The sequence below is a fragment of the Pteropus medius genome, unplaced genomic scaffold, assembly GCF_902729225.1.
Source record: "Pteropus medius unplaced genomic scaffold, Ma_sr-lr_union100, whole genome shotgun sequence".
In the NCBI taxonomy this organism is placed as follows: Eukaryota; Metazoa; Chordata; class Mammalia; order Chiroptera; family Pteropodidae; genus Pteropus; species Pteropus medius.
The window spans coordinates 3,266,552-3,290,657 of record NW_024353787.1 but is presented as its reverse complement, the minus strand read 5'-3'; the positions used below and the strand labels follow the sequence as shown (position 1 = coordinate 3,290,657).

General features: G+C 40.9%; 2 protein-coding genes and 1 pseudogene across 10 annotated transcripts in view; all 3 read right to left on the bottom strand.

Annotated features, from left to right (window-relative positions):
- Positions 1-8,261: 8,261 nt before the first annotated feature.
- On the bottom strand, positions 8,262-12,693 carry TMEM35B (transmembrane protein 35B). 2 transcript variants are annotated; one of them, XM_039850934.1, is made up of 3 exons: positions 12,127-12,693; positions 10,608-10,758; positions 8,262-9,558 (listed from the first exon to the last, which is right to left on the bottom strand). In XM_039850934.1, exons 1-3 carry the CDS (start codon positions 12,232-12,234, stop codon positions 9,386-9,388), a joined length of 432 nt encoding a protein of 143 aa, XP_039706868.1. In that variant the 5' UTR covers positions 12,235-12,693; the 3' UTR covers positions 8,262-9,385. The 2 variants fall into 2 exon arrangements, with proteins under 2 accessions (XP_039706868.1, XP_039706867.1); XM_039850933.1 differs by having other exon boundaries at positions 10,578-10,758; positions 12,127-12,683.
- A 452-nt stretch (positions 12,694-13,145) lies between these two features.
- ZMYM6 (zinc finger MYM-type containing 6) overlaps positions 13,146-24,106 on the bottom strand; it is a 34,344-nt gene continuing 23,383 nt past the window's right edge. For all 8 annotated transcript variants that reach the window (XM_039850931.1, XM_039850925.1, XM_039850926.1 and 5 more), the window contains 2 exons: positions 17,314-17,458; positions 13,146-15,601 (listed from right to left, as the gene is read on the bottom strand). In XM_039850931.1, the coding sequence (XP_039706865.1) occupies positions 13,773-15,601; positions 17,314-17,458 (1,974 nt within the window). In that variant the 3' untranslated portion in view covers positions 13,146-13,772. The remainder of the gene's footprint in view (positions 15,602-17,313; positions 17,459-24,106) is intronic.
- LOC120593318 (uncharacterized) lies at positions 23,170-23,288 on the bottom strand (annotated as a pseudogene).

The following is a 24,106-nucleotide window of genomic DNA, read 5'->3' as shown; positions in this document are numbered from 1 at the left end:
ATTTTGAATATATAGTATCAACAGTTACTTGATTTACGTTATTGCTTGCTATTAAAAATGTTAGTAAAAGCTTATTAAAAAGTCTACTCAGTTTAAATGTTGTATTTTAAAATTTAAAAACATATTTCTGTACATATAAGAAATTGTTTTTTCTAAATTGAAGAAACTGCACATGAAACATAAAATCAAAGTGAGATTTCAATAAAATATAAAACAATTAAAACAACAAAAAGAAAATGTTTATATGACAATGAATAAGATTCCCAGACAATCTCAAAATAATTTCTATAGAGACCTCTTTTTGGTTGATATAGATTGAGGTATAATCTTGATCGAAGAGAGATTTAAACAAATTTAGCAAAAAGTTGTCATTTTCAGTTCTTTTAAAATAATAGCCATCACTGAAAAATTTGAGAAAAGAACTTAACAGATTCTTCATGATTATAGAAATGGCTTGAACAAATAGTAAAAAAAAAAAAAATCACATTATGAATGATAGTGATTTATATAATAAAATTAAAACATTTTTTATTTTTTATGATAATTTATCATGCATGACCAAAATGCAAATACAATGTTTAAACATAATGTGTAAAATTGATAGACATCTTTGATAATTCACTGACTTTCAGTTCCGAAAAACCACAGCTTTACACTATTTTTCTATTCCGTTATTACATAGGTATATTTGTTAAGGTAGGTGGATGGAACACATTTTATTTAATAATGTGTTTCCTTGATTTATAACTTTTAAACATTTAGACATATTTCTGTAGGTACACAGTATGTGGGCTCCATGTGTGTACTCTTGCCCAGGATCCCACAAATGCTAGAAGCCAGCGTGAGCCCAGCACCCCAACCACAAGTACATTTCAGAACTAGACTTGTGCTCACTGAAAATTAGGGGTAGAGAAGCATGATTTAATGGCAATATCTATCTATTAGAGCTAGGTGGTGGCATGTGTGGAAAGGAGTAGTCCTGGGGGAGCCCTAGAAGTGATTGTTCTGGGAAGGAGGTAACCGTCCCTGAAGCTGGAATGTAGTCCAAGAAGGTGGCTTCAGGGTCAATGAAGGATAGCTGCAGCCACAGAGGAAAAACACAATCCACCTTCTAGGGCTAAAGGAGAGGAAAATAGATATCAAGGCAAAGAATCCGCTGCAGAGAAAGTGCCTAGAGGCCTGAAGACAGAGAAATCAAGGTGAAGTTTGATAGGATTCCCCACAGAGGCTGAGGGAGCAGGTGGGGCTTGTTCTAGAGGTGAGATCTCAGGCAGAAGCAGGCAGGGTCACAGGGGATGCAGGGCTGGCCTAGGGACCCCAGGCAGGCATGTGCAGAACCAAGGACCTGGACCAGCCCTGGCAGAGGGTAGGAGCAGGATTGGGCTGGATTCAGAGACCTGGACTGTGATTGAGCTGAGCAGGGTCCAGTAGAGAAGGGGACATCTATTCTTTCTCTGTCAGGGGCAGCTTCTCTGTACCACATTTGGACCCCACCACCACAGGGTGTGGCCTGGGTGGGTAGGGCCAGGGAATGGGCATTTCTGGCCCTGCAAGAAGAAGGAGAATCCAGGGCATACTAATGGATAGCCACCGAAAACAGTTGGCAGATGAGTTTTCTCTAGATTCTTGGAGAAAGGAGATGTCCAGCATCTAATCAAAGACCAACCTTGGCTCCCTTCTTCTCCATCCTTCCCCTTGGATTGAGGGAAGGTCTTACATCGAATTCTTGAAGGTTTAGAGTAAGTAAGGGGACCAAGAATCCAAAAGATTGACAGTGCAAAGGAGTCTGCTCTTTCTCATTCCTCAGGCTCTTTGCCTCTGGGTCCTCACCCCAGATTCCTGCTCTCCTGAGTGACAGGAAGGGAGGACAGTGATTCTCACACACTATAACTCTAGACAGTGGCTTTTTTTCCACCGTGTCTGACCTCCCAGAAGCAATCAACTCTCAAGTTCTTTTTCCCCAGGTCAGACACAGAAGACTAAATTAGACATTTCCCAAAGGAAACTGACTACTTTACTAAAGGAAAAGTCACATCAAAAACAAGATAGTACAAGACTGCAGGGATGGATGAGGCCACAGGGAATCATTTTTTTATCTGGACAGTGGCAAATTCAGCTTCAGGAGATTCAGCTGCTTTTAGTGTGGACACCAGATCATTTCTCAGAGACCCAGCTTTGCATGGCCCCTGGAGCAGAGCAATTCATTCCACCAGAGTAAGTGAATTCATGATGTGGGCCCAGGCTGCCTCCTGGCCTTGGCATGAGATGCTGGTCAGCATTGCATGAAATGAGCCAACCTAATTCCCAAAGAAGGAGAGAAAACTACCAATTACTGTGAAGCTATCAGTGTATATTTGGGCTTTTGTTTAATTCCTCCAATAAGCAAGATAGGCTAAGGTTTGGCTGATGTGATGTCTTAGGCAACTCCCTTTCTCTTCCCACTCCTGCCCCTACCAGGTTCTAAGACACATGGGAGAAGACTGAGAAGTCTTCTAGGAAAAAGAAACAAATTAACCATGCTCACAGCTGGAATGCAGATAGGAGTCTGGATTCAAGAAAGAGGCAGGTGATAATACCCTGTCCTGGTGAAGGTGTAAAAACAGGGACCGTTACATGTTGGGGATGGGCGTGTAATTGGTGCACATTTTTGGAGGCAATTGGTGATATAATTAAACAATTTAAGTGCACACATACACTCCTTGACACAGTAATTTCATTCCCAGGAATTTATTCTACAGATTTACAAGTATGTAAAGATTTGTGGACAAAGATATTCATTGCATCCTCATTTATCACAATGAAACAACAGATACAACTGTCCATCAATAGGGAACCAATTCAGTAAAATAAATACTCTGCATCTATGAAAACGAATGAGGTAGATCCTATATGTGCCGATATAAAAAGATGTGCAAGATACATTAAATTAGAAGAGTGCAGAAGAGCCTTGTAATACTATTCCACTTGTAAGTTTTTAAAGAAAATCGACTATATATATAATTGTACTGGAACGATACACATAACAAGAAACTGTCAATAGTGGTTACTACTGGGGGAACTTTTATTTTCTATTTTACATTTTTCTCAACTGCTTTGAATTCTTTTCATGAACATGTGTTACTTTTAAAATGTAAAAGAAAAAAAGATTAAAGAAGGAATAAGTGAGCAATGGAAGGTGATTTATCAAAAAGAAAAGAGGGAGCATATCAAATTTATCATTGGAAGGCAATTGAGCAATAGGGCCTGAAGGTAAGACAGGGTAGCTGATTCGTGGACCCTTCCTGACCCAGCCCACTTGGCAACGTGAGCACACTGCTCTCATTCATTAAGCTCCAATTCCTCCAGACCCATGCAGTCCTGCTGTGGGGCCCCCCGTAACATGGCTGAGGAGAAGAGTGGTTCCCTTCCCCCACTTGAAGCCAACTGCTATGTCATCAGTACATGAGGAGGGAAAGCACTGGTGGCCAGAGCCATTGGCAGGGATTTGCACCTAGTGACAGAGTCCCCAGCTCAGCTGAAGTGAAAGGCAGCAAGTCTGGCAGATCTCTGTCCCAGCTAATAGCAGGATGGATCTCCAGCTTGGTTACTACCAAGTCTTGGCACAGAAGTCTTGGCACAGTGGAGGTGATGACAGAGTTGCAGGTATCCAACAATAGCAGAAGAAAGCAATCTTCAAGACTGGATTCAGGAATGCATCTGGGTAATACAAGCTTGGAGAATCCCAGAAACACTTGAAGAAAAGCTACCAGAGACTGGAATGTCTGAGGGCGCCCTCAAGTATTTTAAGCTAATGATATTCAGATTTCATTCATTCATCTGATATCCTGAGGTCATACTATCTGCAAGGCACAGTAGCGAGCAGAGGGGATACAGCTGTGAATAAGATAAACATGGAATTTATTAAGTTGAATTGGATTAAAATAATATTGCCAATATTCAACCTTTTTGGATCTACAAAAATGGCACTTTTTAATGGATCAATATAAATACATTCTGGCAAGAGAGAAAGAAAAGAAAACCAATGAATTACCCAATTAATTGCTCGATTACAATTGTGAAAATAGCTATAAAGGAGTTACTTTTGAGGAAGTGAGAATGAAGAGGAATTAACTTAGTGAAGGAGATCGAGGGACAGCATTCCTGGTAAAGTCAGATGCGAAGACCTTGGAGAGCCAGAAACTGGTCTGTTTCATGGACTGAGAAGGTGACTGAACCAGCAGAGAGGAGCAGAGATGGAAGAGGTTGAGGCCAGGTGGGAAGCAGGAGCCAAATCAGGCAGGACCTTGTAGGTCATTTTAAGGACTTCGGTTTTATCCTAAGGGATTTAAGAAACAATTGCATATTTTTTGTATCCAAAATCTAGGAAAGTGTAGGGAATATTCTGGTTACAAAGAATATTCTATCCCTTTTTCACAGAGGCCCCCGGCACTCTACTGCTACTGCAGCTAGTACGCAGTTGCGTCAGAATTGGAATCTAGGTCCTTCCAAAAAGCTTTGTCCACCTAGGATACCACTAGGTTGGCAGAGGTAAAGCTGGCGTGAAGGCCAGAATATTTCTAGAAAGAGGCAAAGGGGGACCCATGCGTCCCGGACCCACACCCCCAGGCGGCAACTCAGCGCCCAGCGGTCCTAGCGGAAGCAGCGCACGGACAAACAGTAGTAGACCAGGGGGTCCAGGCAGCTGTTTAGGCTCAGCAGCGCCAGGCTGAGTGTAGGCAGGACGTCGAGCGTGGAGGAGGCGGCCCGGCACCGCCCTGGTCGCCGCCGGTGGCGCCCTCCTGCCTGGCCACGCAGGGCGCCAGCAGCATGCGGTAGGGCGCCAGACAGAGGGAGAGGACGAGCAGGAGCCCCAGCACAATGGTCCTGGCCGCGCCGGTGCGGACCGGCCAGGCCCGGGTCCGAGGGCGCCGCGAGCGCCCGCGCCAGGCTCACGAAGGCCGCGAGCACCAGCAGGAAGGTGGCCGCGAAGAAGACCACGGTGGCATAGGCCAGACCTGGGCGCGCCCGGCTGTGCTCCAGGCAGCGAGAGGCGCCGCCGGGCGGGGGAGCCCCGTGGCGGCACAGGTGGGGCGCGGCCGTGCAGCACAAGTCGGGCGGCCGCCCTGTGTTCGGGCTGGCGCTCGGAGCCGCAAAGGCACAAGGTGATGAACGCGGCTAAGGCCACCGCCGCGTACGTGAACTCATAGTAGGCAGCCGCAGCTGCGTGGCAGGCGGCCTCCGGGAAGGGGCAGTGGGCCGGGCCCAGGTAGTAGGTGAGCCACAGCGGCAGCGTGAGCGTAAAGAACACGTGGGCCAAGACCAGGTTGAGCAGGGAGACAGCACCCGGCCCAGTGCCTGCCGCTGTTAAGCAATGCCAGGGCAGTCAGGTTGGCGGGCAGCCCCAGGCCCAGCACCACACTGTAGGCCGCAGGCACCACAATGAAGTGAGTGAGGTCATCCCAGGGACTGCAGCTGCCAATACCCAGATCCCCAAAACTGCAGTTCATCTCGGACTTTAGGGAGAGGAAGAGAGGTCATTGCGGAGGCTAGTCACAAAAGAAGCCCTCATACCATCCCCTTAGCCCCCCACCTCCCGTCAGTCCCCTCGTGCTCAGACCTTGCTGGGAAGAGACACTAGAAGAGAGGAAGTCCACATTAGAGGGGATGAGGACTGAGCTCAGCCCGCATCGGAAGTGGAAGGGATGAAGAGGAGGGGATGGACTCCAGAGTTGTTTGAAGTAGAGTGAGTGTGTTGACAAGCTGTGGGAAATGAGGGGGACAAAAGTCCCAGATAGCTGGGAGATTTCCAACCTGGTGACTGGGAGGGTGGAGGTGCCCCTCACGGAGGGAGTGTGGTTCAGCTACGTGGGGGGCACAGGCACTTGCAGGAAGCCCAAGCAAGCCTGAGCCAACCAGCAGTTCCAGAGAAACCAGGCTGGGATATAGAGAATCCTTCCCAGAAAGAGCCCAAGCCATCCAGATCAATGGGGGAGGGAACAGGGCATGGATGGACGGCAGGTCTTGTGATGCACTGATCCTGAGGACAGGATCATAGTGACCTATGCATAGTGACCTTGGACTTGTCTTGATGGGGTTTCTCTCCTGAGGCTTGCCTGGAGTACCTTGGGCAAGGTGAAAAAGGTTTCACAACTCAGGCCTTCCCACCTGTTTCCTACCCCCTCAGCTTCTGACCACAAAGAAGTTCTGCGTCTCACTCAGAACTTTGGACAGAAAATCAAAAAAAGCACAGACCCTGGAATCAGGCAGATTCTGGATACACACATTTATTTGCCATGTGACCTTGGGCAAATTATTTAGCTTCACTGAGCCTGTCTTCTCTGCTATAAAATGGAGATTAAAATATCTACCTCACAATTTTGTTGTGAGGATTATGAGAAAACGTAAGTAAAACTCTGAGCACTGTGGCTGACACTGGGGAGATAGATACTTTATAACCATTAGCTCCCCTCCCCTCTGGCAGCACATGGATAACTGTACACCCACACAGGCACACACACAGAGTTAGAAGCGCAGACACCCCAGGTAAACAAAACAAAGATGTCTGGGCCTATTCCTTTTCTCTCCTCAAGGTGGATAAGTGCACAAGTCAATGTCCTGTTCCTATATGGGACACATGGACACTCTTAGAGTGTCCCAAAACTTGGCTTCCTTCAATACCAAAATGTGTACTTCTGCCTTTGAACCTCTCAGCTCCAATCCTTTGTGGGACCCTAAGCGAATGTATTTCCTTCTCCTCCCTCTCAGCTCTGTCCACCATGGCTCTAGCTCCCCAACTGCCTCACCCTGAACCTCCCCATGCCATCCCACTGTATCAGTCCTCTCTTACCTCTTGCTGTTCTGGCTGCTCCATCTCTCTGGGGCCCTTGGATTCTGACGTTAAGAAACTGAGACAAGGCAGATCCACTCTGACTCATACATCCCAGACCCTCCCATCAACCAATTAATCTCAGGATATGACATGAAGATTGGGCTCAACAGCTGGAGGGGCTGGGGCCCACCTGTGGCAGCTGTGAGCTGAGTTTGTGGGGTACGGCCAGGGCCCCAAGGGAAGGGAGTATCATTGCAGGGCAAGAGGGTACAGGGAGGGAGATAGAAAAGCACAAGGAGGCCCTGGCAGCTGAATGTCATAGTGCTGACCTGACCTAGGTTTAGGCTGCAGTTTGGGGGCACATTTCCTGGGACCTGACTTCTCCTTGGGCTGAAGAGCCACTGCTGGAGCTCCCACTCCTGTCAATCCCAACTGCTCCACCACACCAGCTAGTCAGCCCACTTCTCTAGCACTCTGCCTTTTCCCCAGCTGCTGGGTGGGCCTTGTGGCCACGCTTGGAGGGCCCTATAGCAACTCATCAGCTTACAGGCCAAGCCTTGGTAAAAAGGAACCCTCAACCTAGTGCCAGCTGTGACAGATCTCACTCAAAGTCCTGGAGACAGGCTGGTTGTAGAATTCTGGATGTAGTGGTGACGGTTAAGAGGCCAGGATCCTAGGGGCTCCGGGCTCTACTTTCATGGGTTTCAAATTTTTCATGCAGAGGGGCAATTCTGGAAAGCAAGGCAGACTTAATCATATTGGACAGATCATCCCATCTACCCTCAAGTTGGAGAGCTGGGGTGCCATGCCTGCCTACTTCCAACGTTGGCAGCTGGTGCAGTAGAAAGTGTGCATCTGGAGTCATACAGGACTCAATTCTAGTCTCAGGCCTGAAACATAGGCACTCAAGCTTTCTGAACCCACTTTCTCATCTGTACAACAAACCAGTATTTAATAACAGCACTTTCTAAGCACTTATTATGTGCTAGGCACTACTGTAAGCACTTTTACTCACTAAATCCTCACAGCAACTCTAAGTATTGTTATTAAACATATTCTGCAAATAAGCTGAAAAGTGGCAGAAACCATTATCTACCCCTTCTCTTCTTTGCTGACCAGTCGTGAATAAATCTTAACTAGTTTAAGTCCATCATAAGAATTCCATTCTCCTTGCTAGTGACTGGTCTAAGAATGAAAATGTGACATAATTCTGGCCAGCGGGATATGAGGGCAAACCTAGGGGTCTTCTAAGAGAGCTTTCTTCTCTCTTTTCACCTTTGGATGTTATGTGCAAATCTGCTGTCTGGAGCTGCTGCAACTGTTTTGCAACTGAAGGCAGTAGCCTATAAATTGAAAAGAGCAGAGCAGAAAATGAAAAACATCAGTCTTTGATGTCATTGTAAGGCAGCCAAATTATCCAACACTGAAACTGAAACTATGTTATCTCTGGCCCTCTTATGTGAGCAAAATCTTCTTTATTGCTTTGGCACATATACTACTATATATATACTACTACATATATAGTATATTTACATATACTACTATAATATAAAGTAACATGTATGCATATACATGCATATGTGTGTGTAGCGAAGATGGGTGACCTAACATGGTCATTTTCCCTTGAAAATTGTCACACACATATCCTTCTGATACCCCAGGACCTCTGAGATTCTTCCCAGGCTTCCAGCACTGCATTAACAGGTAGCATTCCTTGGAGTTGGCTGTCCCCTGCCTCCACGTAGGTGTCCAAGGAACACTGCGCTGAGTGCCCCACCTCGCCACCAGAGGCTGGCAGTTTCAGGTCCTATAAAATGATGACTCAATGCCCCTTTCTATTAGTTTTGCAAATCTAAAATGCCAGAGATAAAAAGAAACAGGAGGGAATACCTCATGTGGCTTGGAAGGGCACAAGCAGAAGCAGGCACTTAATAATTAATGTGTAAATTTTAAGTATGCAATAAAAATCTTTAAAAAGTGCATGCTTTTTGAAACAGGACCTTCATTCACTTCTAGGGAAAGAAAATAAGCATACAAAGGTGATTTACTGTGAGGTTTGTAAGAAACTGGGAACAATCCAAATGTTCCTCAGTGGGGACTTGAGTAACTATATTATAGTACATCCTTGCAATGGAATACTACATAGCCATTAACATCAACAAGGTAAAATAGACATGGAATGCTATTACAGTATATTAGCTTTAAAAAGCAGGTAATAAAGTAGTATATATGGTCTCATTCCCATTAAAAAATCTGTATAAAGGCATAAAAAAAGTTGAGAGGTATAGTTATACGAAGAAATTGGAAGTAGTTATTTGCAGGCATTAAAATTTGGGGAGATTTAAGTTTCTTTTCTGCTTATTTTTTATTTTCACACAACAAGAGGAATGCTAGTAAATGTCCAAAAATAACAGTAAATGTCCAAGAGAGAAAGCAGGGCCAGATAGACAAGATGTCTACTTCATCATATTTTTAGCCTGGACATATTGTATTGGTAACAAGGTGGTATATTCTGTGTGTTCCACAATGTTCTTGCTGTGACAGTGACATGGCAGAGAGGCAAGAGATACGCTACTCTCAGGATTCCTTGAATGTACTTGGAGTCTTCTTCCTAGTAGGTCTGACCACCTTCTTCTTAGTTGGGACTAAGAACTGGCAGATATCCAGCAGAAGCAGGAGTGCCAGGCAGACGATAGCTGGGATGCAAGTGTTCAGTGACTCTTTCAGACACACCAAAGAGAAGATAGCCCCTGGAATGAAGAGTGAGGTCTCTGAGGCTCCCTGCGTACACCCAGAAAATCCAGGAGCTCAAGGCTCTCCAGCCTACACTGACCCGACCCAGCTCAAGCCCTCCCATAAAGTGCGCACGCGCACACACACACGCACGCGCGCACGCACACACACACACACACACACACACACTAAACTAGCTGCACTGGTCTCTCAGGCCTCCCAGAGATAGAAAGACCAGAAATCAGAAGCTTTTTGAACTTATGTAACCCCTCTCAGATGGCAAGAAAGAAACAGGAACAATCCAGCCAAATAGGGCAGAAATGAGGGTAGATAGGCATTTTGGGACAAATTCTCCCTGATCCTACTCCTTTCTTAATCCTGCTGGGAGGATGGAGGCCCAGGGGTTGGTGGTGGAAGTGAAGAAAGATCTGAAAATGAGGAAAACTCCAGAGATGGAAAGAAAGCCTGGGGGAGGGCTGGTAGTGGTGACAGCAATGGTGACACAAAGCTGGGAGATAGAGAAGAGCCTGAAGATGCCTGGCCTTTGAAGCAGCAGCTGTCTTTGTATATCAGCATTTCCTGTAGGAAGAGCTGATATGGGGGGCAGGGCCCTCCAGGGCAGCTTGGGAAATTCTCTGCCTTTCCATTCAGGAGCCTCAGTTTCCCTGTTCCTAATGGCCAGATAGACATATAGGTCAAGTGTCAGCTGCTATCCTCTCATCTCAGGGTGGGACAGGCGGAGAACAGTAGGGGTTTTTAGGTTACAATACATCCGCATAATGGAATACCATGCAGTCAATTGAAATGACGAGGTAGAAGGTATATCTGACATAAAATAGTGTTCCAGTATGTTAAGTTTGAAAAGCAGCTGTCCTAGTCTGAAGATGATGGAAACTGCAGTAAAGCAGAAGTACTCCTGGTTCCAAAGAAAAAAGAGGGGTGGCAACAGTAAAGCAGAAGAGAGGAACAGCCAGGTCTTTTCATCATCTTCCCTCAGAAGTCCCCCTTTCCCCTGCCCAGGTGGACCCTCCCTTACCCATCATGAGCACAATCAAAAGAAAGTTACTGATCTCTTGCAGTATCCGTGGGCCCAGGACCAGCAGCAACCCCGCCAGCAGTTCCAGCCAGCCCACAGCCACTTGATAGGTCATGGGATCTGGCTGGTAGCCGAACACCTTCAACGGGAACACCTCAGCGAACTGGACGAACAGAGCTTTCTAGGGGAGGCAGGGAATGCCTGTCAGCCACTCACCAAGGACCCATGGCCCAGGTGCTCCACAAGGGCATTTGGTGCCTGCACCCTTAACTCTAGGTCAGGACTGAGGTCAGCCTGGAAAAAGAGTGAGCTTCCCTTGGGAGCTGAACTTCAAAATCAGGGAACAGGCTTTATGCTCCAAGGAAAAGGGCTGGGTGATGATGCAGAGATGGACTGATTTTCTCACTGGACTCTCACTAGATTACAACCCAACCCCAAATTCCAGGAACAGGAAGCAAGGCTGGGGCTGTCTCATCTACTGCCAAGGCCTTGGAAACTCCACAGCTTCTCTTTCTTTCTGCCTGGACTGGTTTCTCTTCCGGGACTATGTAGGGAATATTTGGTGTTAGGGAGGATGGAAGGCAGATTGTTGCTTATTAAACAGATTCTACTCTGAACATCATATGCTGAGTCCTGGATCCCACCTCAGTAGACACAAGTGGAACTGAGAGATTCAAAGTGACTCATCTTGCTGAGTCAGGCTCTGTCCTGGGCCACACAACTTGACCCCAACCTTCAAGTTAGCTACCTTTTCCAGCTAACCCACCACTACCTCCCCTACTCGGTGCTCAAGGAAGAAGTTCTAAGCTGTCTGGCTCTGGGGATGAACTTCCTATAACCCACCACCCTAAGCCAGGAAGGAAGGGGAGAATCCTGGCCTGGGAGAGGTAGGCTATGAGGGGTCGCCAAGTCTGGCTTATTTGAGCAGCTTGAGGGAATGGTGGGCATAAGAACATGAAAGCTTTCCTGAGAATCTGGAACTAGACAGAAGGCCTAAGGACGACTTCGAGGCCTCCCTCTCCGGCTCTGTCCTCCAGGAAAGGGCTCTCTGGATTCTAAGTTAGGAGAGTGTCTAGTTTGGGTCCTGCTTCCTGACTAGTTTTAGAAGATACACTTCGCCTTCAGAGGGGATTTCCTACCCCGCCAAGCTGGGACTGATAAACCCCTGCCTCGCAAAGCATCCAAAAACTCAAGCAAAGGAAGGAAGGGAAGGGGGCGGGGAAGGAGCTAAAAGTCTCTCTTCCACTCCATCTTCCTCCCCCAGGGTCCTGGAGCTTCTAGGCCACCCATGCTCAGTTGGAAGGGGACGTGCCGCGCCACTTCCGTCTATGAAGGATCCACGGAACTCAAAGGAACTTCTCAGGAAGGCGCCGACGTCGAGGTCCAGGTCCAGGTTCAGGTGGTCTCCCTCCAGCTCCACCGCCATCTCACTCGAAGGCAGGCGGGTCGGCGGAGCACCTGCGCGGGCCGGCGGGGGCGGGCGCGCCGGGACAACGGCGGGGGTAACCGCTGGGGCCCATCCACCCGCCGCCCACGCCAAGCCGCTCACCATCTGCTGCGACGCGGGAGCCGAGATCTGCTCGGAGAGCTTGGCCGCCCCCGTGAGCGCGAAGAAGCCACCCAGCAGGACGCGCAGAGCGGTGAGTAGGAGCGCCATGGCCGTGCAGGCCCTCCGGGAGGGCGGACTCGCGCGCCCCAGGGCAGGCCCAGCCGAGAACCCGCCCCCACCGTAAGTTTATTTCCTCCCGCCCCCGGGAGGCCGGAGGACTTGCGCCAGATCTTCCCTTTCCTCATCTCTTAGGGGTGTTGCCGCCCTCTTTTGTCCCTGTCCTGGTTGTGGGAAATATTTGTTGCAGATGGGGACACTGAGGCCCCTGGCTCTTAACTGACTAAATGGGACCCTGTGAATCCAGGGAAAGTCTCTCTCAGTATGGAGTCAAACATGGGTATCTGGACGGGGCTCGCATAAGAGCTCCGTTAGGATCAAAAGACCAGGGCTTCATTCCTGCCTGTGCCACCTTAGCTTTGCGATTTGAGCTGTCACCTAACTTGAGCGGGCCTCAGTATCTGCTTCTTCTGTAAATAGAGATAATGCCCTATCAGTCCTCTTGATTCTGTAACAGGCCTAGCACAATGGCACATGCAAGAGCTCAAAAAGTTATTTGCAAATTAGTAAATTAACTTATGAAATTATTAGTAATAAATCAATAACTAGTCTTTATAAAATAAATTGCTCTTTTGTATCTGCTGAAATGTATTTTTCCTCTAATTTCTCTCAGCTGAAATTAAAATGTAAAAGGTCTTTGAAAATTCAGATATTTGCAGCCCTGGGACGGTCGGAAGGCTTTCGGCAACAAGATACTACAGGCCACTCCTGGGCCATTTGCTCTTACCTGGAAATCTGTCTAGACCTAAATGGGCAAACGAACTATGGGCCAAATTCCATCAGCTATCTGTTTTTTCTTTACTCCCTCCCCCTCCCCCAGCTAATGATGTTTGTTTACATCTTCTATGATAACAAATTTTAAAGGCAGCTTTCATGACACAGGAAAATTATAGGAATTTGTATTTCAGTGTTCATAAAGTTTTATTGAAACACAGCCACACATTTGTCTGTGTATTGTCTACAGCTGCTTTTGTGCTGCAATCACAGATTTGAGTACTATAGTTGTCATGTATGTGGTCTGCAAAGCCTAAAATATTCACTGTCTGACCCTTCATAACAAAGGCTTGTCAAACCCTGGTCTAGTGCGCCAGAGGGCCCCCAAAAGGGGTTTCAAGCTCTCCTGCAGCTTCCATTTCCTAGTAGCCAAGTTGCTCAGATCTGTTGTCTACCTACATACAACCTGCTAGAGTAGGAGGCAGGCTGAAGACTAAAATGTCCCACATGCTTCTAAAGGCCAAGCTAAAGTTTCAGGTATGCTATTACATTATAAATTGAGCCTTTCATTACCTACATCTTTGTCACTAATCCAAATTATTTGATCAGTCAATAAAATAGCTAAATTCTCTACCTATTAAAAGTATAATTATGTATACATGTGTAATTATTAAATTCTTCAACAAAATGAGAAAATTAAAACATTTAATCACCGAAAACACATATCCACATTAGGAAATTATATTTTAGGATACTTATCTCATACAAAATTTAACACAAACTTATAGAATTTGATAATAAGCAATATGCATTTACTATTCTTTCTCCTTTACTAATTTTTCTATCCTTGGAATTAAAGATGTGACTCCAAGTCTTAGGGCAGGGCCAGAAACCAACAGATTTCTTTGTTTTGACTCAGTCAAAGCTGAAAATGTAACATCACATAAATAAATAGTTGAAAAAGGCAATAAAAACTTCATTGCCTTTTCATGGAGTTCTGGGTAACTTGTCTTTGCATTTATCCAAAACTGAATTATAGACATTGATTTAAAAACTGATTGTAATCCTAAATCTGAAGATAACTGAGCTAGTTTTTCTTCTTCAAAGTCCGTGAGATTACTATTTTGGTGATTCATAAAAGGATTAATTATCCACAAATTTCCTGAACGCAAATCTTCTTGTGGATAACAGTCATTAAACAGTTGAGAAAGTCCTTCCAGGTGCTCAAAAATAATGCTTGCAATGCTTCTCATATTTAAGCCTGATGAATTTGAGAATTCGGAAAACGAAGGGAACATGTCAAAATCATTCTCTTGTGTGCGCTTCAACCACATTTTTAACTTTTCCTTAAATACATCCATTTTATTATACAGAGTGAAGAGCGTAGTCATAGTTCCTTGGAGACTTAAATTTAGTTCATTTATAAGTGAAAAAATATCTGATAAATAGGCCAGCTTTGCAATCCATTCCTCATCAAGAAAATACTTGCCCAAATCTGAATGCTTTTGATTTAAAAAAATTTCAATTTCATGTCGTAATTCAAATAATCGTGTTAAAATTCTCCCTCTTGATATCCAACGTACTTCAGCATGAAGTGGTAAATTCACATGTTCAGACCCCATCTCTTCACACAAAATTTGTAACATACGTGAATTCAATGCATTGTTCTTTATAAAACTTAAAATTTGTGCTGACTGCAAAAGAATTTCATGTAAGCATGGAGACAACTTTTCTGCTGCTAAATGTTCACGGTGAATAAAACAATGTGTAAATGCCACTGTATTCACGGCAACTTCTTGAATTTTTGTCCTTAAACAAGAATACCTGCCAGTCATGCTTGCAGCCCCATCTGTACAGAGACCAACACAATGTTTCCAATTCAGAGATTTACTATCAATATATTTATTTATTAGTTCAAATATTTCAAAACCATTTAGTTGAGAAGGCATTTCAATACAACATAATAATTCTTCTTTTATATCACTACAATCATAATCAATGAAACGAATATAGCACAAAAGAAGGGTGTTATTTAAGATTTCTGAAGACTCATCTATCTGAAGGGCAAACCATTTTGATTCTCTGACTTTTTGAATCAGCTGATCTTCAATGTCTGCAGACAGTTCATCAATCCTGTGTCCAATCGTATTATTAGAAAGAGGAATGGTTTTCATTTTGTCTCCAGCACTTGAACCCAAAACTTCTGAACACATTTCTACTAAATATGGTTTAATTAATTCTTCAGCAGTGGAGAATGGCTTCTTGCTGGCAGCAATTTGGAAAGCAATTAAATAAGAAGCTTTCACAAGTGACTTTTCAACTAGTAAACACTTTTTAAAAGAATTGTTTTGACACTCCATTTCAAGAGATTTTTGTTCAAAAAAATCTACTGGTTTGTTTTCTAATTCTGAATGTTTTGTCTTCAAATGATGAGAAAGATCTGCTGGCTTCATGTTTTCAGCAGATAATATTTCTCCACAAATGACACACTGGGGCCTTGGTGAACTTTCTTTTGATCCCGGACAGATAATAAAACCAACTTTTAAATATTCTGCATCATAAGTCTGGAAAAAACCTATTCTTTTTTTCTTTGCAGGTGGAGAATCAAGTTCCACATCACTTTTCTCATTAGGTACAGGTAAATCTGAATGAAATATTTGAATTCTGTTATTTTCAAGAACAAATAAGCAGTATTCTTTATGTTTTCCCCCACATATTTAAAATTTATATTGTTTACTGTTTTTATTTATCAAAGGAAAACACTGAAAAAGTTTAAACACAAACCATGATACTTCTATGTCATTAAAAACTGAATTTCTCCTTTGCCCAAAGCTTGGTCACAGACCAAAGTAAAACTATAGGCTGTGGTACATAAACTAGCAATGCTATGTATTCAACAGATGACTGGAATTATGGCTGAAGTCCACAGACTACCTCAAATTAAGAATAAATTACTTCACGTTTTTAAAGTTCAGAAAAAAAGAAATGTTGCGAAAAGTTAACATTTGGTGAAACTAGATGAAGGCTATTATTGGTGTTTATTGTGCTGTATTTTCAATCTTTCTGAATTTTAAATTTTTTCCAAATTAAAGTTGAGGGGAAAAGATAAGTGTTAGGGTGCTGAGAGGTAGATGCTCTCAAACACTGCTGGTTGGAGCATAAATTGATATAACTTTTTAGGAGAGCAATTTTGCAACATGTATCAAAAGTGTTAGAAGTCTATGATAGCTTTTGAATCTGTAATTTCCACTACTTAGGATTTAGCCTAAGGATATAATTAGACAATGGACAAATATTCATTTATACAGCTTAACTCAACATCATTTATAATATTAAGAAACTGGAATTAATCTAAATGTCCAATCTTAGAGGAATGGATATGTTATATACATTGGAATCTAAGCATCCGTTAAGAATCGCAATGTATATTTAAATTTGTATTGATGTGGAATGGTTTCAATGCAAAGTCAAATGAAAAAGCAGTTTACAACAGTATAGAGAATACAATCCAATATTTAATATAGAAAAATTTTTAAATGTACACACACACACATACACGCATTTAGATGTCCACAGATCCTTTACTACCTTTCTACATGTGAATGTATATATAATATAAATTAATGTACACAGAGAGTGTGTCATTTTAACAGGAATATAAAGCAATCAAATTTACTGAGGAAGGAAAACAGGATTCTCCTTGACTCCTACCAAAAGAAAGGCACTCTACATAAAAACTCACGATTCCTTGTTGACAGACTAAAGTTTTAAATACAAGTATATTCTGTGAAGTAAAATTATCAATAACAACAAAAATCAAAAAATGCTTTGGGCAGAGTAGGCTGTGAAAGTAATTGAAAATATAAGGGTAGTGGGATTAAAAGCTATAACGTGGATTGGAGCAATAGTTTACAACCATTTCAAGTATGAATTCAAACAATTTTCCTGATTACCAACACCTCAGACATATGGTTATACCTCTAATTCACAAATCAATTCACAGTGCTTAAAAACAAGAACTAAAGTTAAATCACTAATGCTTTTAAATAAATTTATACCTTAATAATTATAATAGCTTGTTTGTTCATGTGAAAAAGTAGTGCACACATGGGAAATGTTTGTCCACTCTACACATAATGCTTTAGATGCGTATTGATTCAATTTAGTAGTTATTAGCGTTAATGACAATAATTATAAAGAATGAATTAGATGTGTGAAGTATGTGATCCAAAAATTAATGAATGTTTTCAAATTTAAGATATTACCAATGACATTAATTTCCTTTCTTAAAAAAAAACAAAACCAAGGAAAATAGAAAACAAACTTTCAACATGTAGAAAGCACAAGGACACATACCTGTCTGACATTCCTTGTGTTGTATATGTGGCTTGCAAGAGATGGCCTTGGTCTGTGTGACGGGCTTGCACAATAATGCTTTGTTCTTTAAAAGCCTGGAAGACTGGGAAGATAGAAGTTTCGTGGCATCTGCCTGTGTACTTCCCTAGTTCAAAACAAATTCAGAAACCAAAGATTTTTTTTTAGTATCTTATCACTGACTATAACCGCTATTAATTCAAAGGTGGCAGAAATCAAGAGAAATAAATATTATTCCTCTTAAAGAGTAATTACAATAGACATCTCTTTAGAAAATATACACTAATTCCTAATTCTTCTAATCAGTATTAGTTCCATTTACGTATTTTTTAAAATACTCTGGCTAACTGAAGCGTCCTACAATAGATGACTGGCTAAAGAAGCTGTGGTACATATATACAATGGAATATTACCATAAGGAGAGATGAAATACTGCCATTTGCAACAACATGGATGGACCTTGAGATAATCATACTAAGCGAAATAAGCCAGACATAAAAAGTTGAAAATCACATGATATCACTTATATGTGGGATATAAACCTAAAAGCAACGAATGAACAGGACAAACATACAGAGATTCATGGACATGGACAATGGACTAGTGGTTACCAGAGGGTAGGGAGTAAAGGGGAGGTAGAATGTGGGTGCGGAGGGGTTGTGGTGGGAGGAATTTAAATCATTTCTTCAATTAAAAAAATAAATAAATAAAAATAAAAAATTCCTAAGTTAGGCTGATCCTGATCAATAGACCACATGGCATAACAAGACACTAGGTCATTAAACATAAGGCTTATATATTATCTCAATAAATGAATTTTTAAAGAAAAAAATAATTCAAAGGAGAGGTAACAAAAAGACTTAATTCAGATAGTTAAATGGCCAAGGTGTCGTTAAAGGGAGTGGGGAAAAAAATAAAATACTCTGGCTATAGTAAGTACAATCAAAACAATGAAAATAATCTTCGCTGATTAGGACAACTGGCTATTCAGAAAATTTAGATCTGGCCTCAGACCAGATGCAAAAATATATTCCATATTGATTAAAGACTTCAACATGAAAAAATTTAACTTTAAATATACTGGAGAACTTTCAAATGACCAGAACAAGGAGCAAATATTCTTAAATAAAACACAAAAGAATTACAAAGTAGAAAAGACTGATACATTTTACTACCTTGAATTTTTTTTTGCAAAGTCAAACAACAATACAGTGAGAGAACTTATTTAAAATGTTTTTCTTTTTTATTCAGTAAATATTTACTGAATGTTTACTACAAGCCAGATACTGTTCTAAGCCCTGCGGGGATACAACAGAAAAAAAGAAAAAGTCTGCTGTTATGGGCCTTACACTCTAGAGGGAGGCAAAGAAGATAAAAAAGTAAAACAAATATATAATGTATAATTTTAGGTAGTGATAAGTGCTATGAAAGAAATAAAGCAGAGTAAGGGAATAAAGAGAGATGGTATGGAGGAAGGGTAATGGAGTAAACATCTGAGCAGAGACCTTTTGAATGTTCAAAAGAACAAGTCATACAAAGGCCTAAGGTCAGAGGATTCCAGGCAAGATTGTAGGTACAAAAGCCCTGAAGTAGGGAAGAGCTTGGAATTTTTTAGGAATAGCAATAAGAACAAGGCTGAAAAAAAGTAGGCAGGGGCTAGAATGATCTGTTTGGAGAGGTAGGCAGAAGCCAAACTGTGTATGATCTGGAAGGTCTGAGTTAATAAAGACAAAAAATTAGGCTTATATTTTAAGAAAGATGGAAAAGCCACTGGTTATAGGGGCAATAATTTCAAGTTATATAATAATTCAAAAAGGTATAAAAGTGTCTACATAAAAAGTAAGTTTTCCATGCCTGTCTGCCATCTATCCAGACTCAATGCTGAACACAACCACTGTTCTCAATTTCTTATACATTCTTCTAGAGATGGTCTATGTAATTAAATAAGTTGCTTCTGATGGTAGCATATTATTAGCAAAGTTCTACACCTTGTATTGTCACTTAGGCAAGCTATCTTGGAGGTATATTTACATAACCTTGTATAAAGCTGCTTAGTAACAGCTTTATACATTGAATGAATCTCAGGTAATTTGAAGTGTCTCTGCTATTGAACATTTAAATGTTATAAATATTTTGTTGTTATAAACAATGCTGCAATAAATATCCTTACACATAAATTAATTATACATGTGCTATTATATCTGTAGAATAAGGTCTTTTAAGTGCTGTTTGGTGGGTAAAAATTATAATAAAATCTATATATTATATATAGGCTCTAATTATGATGGTCCCACCAAATTGCTTTTCATAGACGTCATATCAAATTAAATAACCTTCAGCAATGTATGTGAGCCTGCTTCCTAACACTCTAGTCAACAACAGTATTATCAGACTTTTCATTTATTTCTCAAGTGAAAATTATCTAACAGTAGCATGGTTAGGTATTTTTCATGTTTAAGCAATATTTGTATTTCATCTTCCGTGAACTATTCATATCCTTTGCCCTGTTTTCCTTTAGCTTTAAAAAAAATTCTGTGCATATTTTTTGAATGAGTAATATAACATGTGACATAAATTCAAAGATTCAAATAATAAACAATGAAAAAATAATAATTCTGCCTCTTAACATTCTCCCTAAGTCATTAAGTTCTCCTCAGAGGAAACCACTATTATCAATTTATTGGCTGCCTTCCAGAGCCATTCTGTACATTTGTACAGGCATATGTTTCGTGTGTTTGCGTGTATATTTAAAATACAAATGGCAGTAGTATGCTATAGTTTTGTCTTTTTTCACTTATTTATAAGACCACTCTATGTCTATACATATAGAAATGCCTAATTCTTTTTAACTGCTTAGTATTGCACTGTATGGATATAACATTTAATTACAGCTCCAGCAGAGCCACTATGTATGCTTGTGCAGGGTACTCCACTTGCCAGGCCATGTGACTCAGAGTGGATTGGAGAGAGGTGCATTTCAGGCTCTTCCTATGTAGGAGTTTTTTTTTCCTAATTAGTACAATAACTCAGGATGAACTCACAGTGGCCCTGATCACTGATAAAACAATTAGGTTGTTTTCAAGTTTCTGCTACTACAAACAATGCTGCAATTATTTTCCTTGGACATACTTCATTTCATAAACGTGTGAAATATATCTGAAAGATAAATTCCTAAAAATGGAGTTCCTGGGTAAATTGGTATTTACATTTCAAATTTTTACAGGTTTTACTAAATTGCCCTCTGTAGCAGTTTTACCGACTGCTATTGGCAATATGTAAGAATGCCTTAACAGTGTTATCCATCATATTTATCTCTGCCAATCTGATAAAACTGTAGTTCTAACTGGCATTTCTCTAATTTTGAAGTTGAATTCCTTTGTATATGTTTAAGAACTATTTTTAGTTCCTAGTTTATAAACTGATGGATCATACTTTTGCCCATTTTCCCAATAGGTGTTAGGTCTTTTTACTGATTCGTAGGAGTTCTTTACATATAAAAAGAAAAAAAACTAACCTTTTATGACATGAATTGCAACCTTTTGGTTTTTGTCATTTGTCTTTTGACTGTGAAATACAAATTTCCCTAACAAATTTTTGATGACTTCTGGGTTTTGTGGCAGATTTAGAAAGACTTTCCCTATTTCTGCATTAAAATTCTTTCCTATCTGTTTTCCTTGTACTTTTAGTATTTTTTTACATTTATGTCTTTTCTCCATCTGGTCTTCATTTTGGCTTGTGAGGTAGAAATCCAATTGTATTTTCTTCAGTATGTCTATTTAGTTGTCATAGCACTAGTTATTGAATAATCTAGATTTCTTCTACTGATCTAAAATACCACCTTTATTATTTCTAAATTCCCATTTATATTTAGATCTATTTTTGGATTTCCTTTCTGTTGAGTTGTCCACCTGTTCACAGCTTCAGTATCAGTTATTTTAACTATGTAGCTTTATAAAATTTGTAGTTTTCCTATAATTTTGAAAATTAGCTCTTCTCCGTCTTTATTCTTCTTTTTCAGAGTTTCACTGAAGGTTCTTAAGCAGTGGAGTGACACAATCTGATTTCTTTTAAGAAGATCATTCTGGAAATAGTATGGAGGAAAAAAACTGTAAAGGACAAGAATGGAAGCACAAAAACATGCAGTAAGAGGTAAGAGGTCACTGCAATAATCCAGAAGAAAGATGATGGTGGCTTAGACTAAGAAGATAGCAATAGAAATGGTAACAAGTAAAGAACTGGAGAAGAAGTCTGGGAGGGATAAAAGGATCCTGTTTTAGACATATTATTTGAGATGGCTATTAAGTGTAATTAGTCATCTGAATGTCAAGCAGACAGCTGGAAATATAAATCTGGAACTCAGAGGTCAGGGCAAAAGAAATAAAACTGGGAATTGGCCACCATCTAGGTGGTGTTTAAAATCACAGGACTGTGTGAATCTCCTAAGAAGTAATGTAGATTGAGAAAAGGGACAAGGTACTTTAAGAAGGAAGGAAAGATCAACTGTATCAAGTGTTAATGAAAGAATGAGGAGAATAATGAGAACTGAAGTTTGACCATCAGATCTGGCAAAATAAAAACTGATAGTGACCTTGAAGAGCAGTTTCAATAGAGGAATGAAGACAAAAGCCTGACTAGAGTGAGCTAAGGAAAGATTACAGGTAAGAAAATGGAGGCAGCAAGTAGAGGCCACCTTTAGAGTTTTTCCAAAATGGAAAGCAGAGGAGAGAAATGGGACAGTGGCTAGAGGGCCATGGTGTTTAAAAAGTATTTTTTTCAAGAAGTATTACTGCATGTTTTTGTGTTGATGAAAATGAAGAGTAGGAAGGGGGACAATCCCAGAATATACAAAGAAATTCTATAAATCCAGGGTCTCCAACCCCCCCGGCCTTAGACCAGTACCGGTCTGGGCCGCACAGCAGGAGGTAAGCAGCGAGGGAGCAAGTAAAACGTCATCTGTAGTTGCAGCTGCTCCCCAGTGCTAGCATCACCACCTCAGCTGCACCTCAGATCGTCAGGCATTAGATTCTCATAGGAACACCAGTCCCTGGTACCAAAGAGGTTGGGGACCACTGCTATAAATCAATAAAGAAAAGAGACAATTCAAAACAAAAATGGGGAGAAATTAAAAACAAGAAATTCAAAGAAAATTCAGAGGTTCAAAAACAGAAATATAAGCAAACTCACTAGTAATTAGTGGCATGCAAAATAAGACAAGGTATTACTAACAGACTGACAAAAAAAATTTTAAATCTGATAACACTAAATGATAATGAGGTTATGCGAAGTAAGTACAATCATAAACTGCTGGCAGGCATAAAAACTGGAATGGCCACTCTGAGGGGCAATTTAAAATCTAAAAATGCAGATATGCTTTAACTCCAAAATTCCACCTTTCCATATCTACACTAGAAAAACACCTGCACATGTGCACAAGGAAACATCTACAAGGATGTTCATTGCAGCAGAGTTTTGAATAGTGAAAAACTGGAAGCAACCTCATGTTCATCAATAAGGCAATGGACAGATAAAATGTGGTACCTACATACAATATAATACTATATAGCAGTCAAAAAGAATGTACCAAATCTATTAAATATCACATGGATATTTTTTAAAACAATATTATTTTCCATGGATTTGTGTATAAGAATGTGAAAGATTAAAAATGGTCTGAAAGGATGCACAGCAGACTCAGAATAGTAACATCTAGAAATACGAAAAGGGGACTGGTGGTAGTGATTCATTTTTATTTTATTTTTTTAGGCGAGGCAACCCTTGGTTGACTTCACAGATTGCAAGGACCTTGTCAGCTTACAATCCCTTATTTTTTATTTTTTACGCCTACAGCACCTGGTCTTCCTAGGTGGTCTCCCATCTAAGTACTAACCAGGCCTGACACTGCTTAGCTTCCAAGATCAGATGGGATCGGGCTTGTTCAGGGTGGCATGGCCATAGATGTGATTCATTTTTAAAAAGAGAAAAACAGGTAGGGAAAAAAGCAAATAAGCCAAATCCAACAATGTTTAATTCTGGATGATGGGGAACATAGTAGAGCAGGAGTTGGCAAAGTAGGCTCGGAGCCTAGTCTAGCCCACCACCTGTTTGTAAATAAAGTTTTATTGGAACACAACCACTTACTGCGCTACAATGGCAGAGGTGAGAAATAGCAACAGAGACCGGGTGGCCTGCAAAGTCTAAAATATTTACTATCTACAACTTTATACAAAAAGTTTGCTGACTTTTACAGTAGATTTTCTTCTGTGTACTTTCCTATATCTTAGCTTTCTCCAAAATGTAAGACCATTTAAATAACTAGAAGAAGATTCACACTAAAGTCCCAGAGAAACAAAGAACAAACTCTAAAACTGTCAGGGTTTTTAAAAATTATAGAGTACTACACATTAATATTATGCTTTTTAATAGACTAAACTGAAAATATTAATCAGAGCTACTCTGTAACACAGTTTAAATGACTGGTGAATTATAGAAGGACTCCACATAAGGAAAACACATGTAAGGCAGTCACATTTAATATGAAGGATATGTTTCTGAGAACTGAATAATTCAAAACTAACACAATTAAAGACTAATTGTTCCATACATATGAACTGAGAAGGGATGCATTCTCAGAAGACATAAATCTACAACTCATATAGAACATTTTTATAATACATATTAATACTTAATATAAAAAATACATTGACATTTTAATTTTATGATGTGGTTAATAATAAATAATTCTATAACAATGATTAATCATGTGATTTTAAAATAA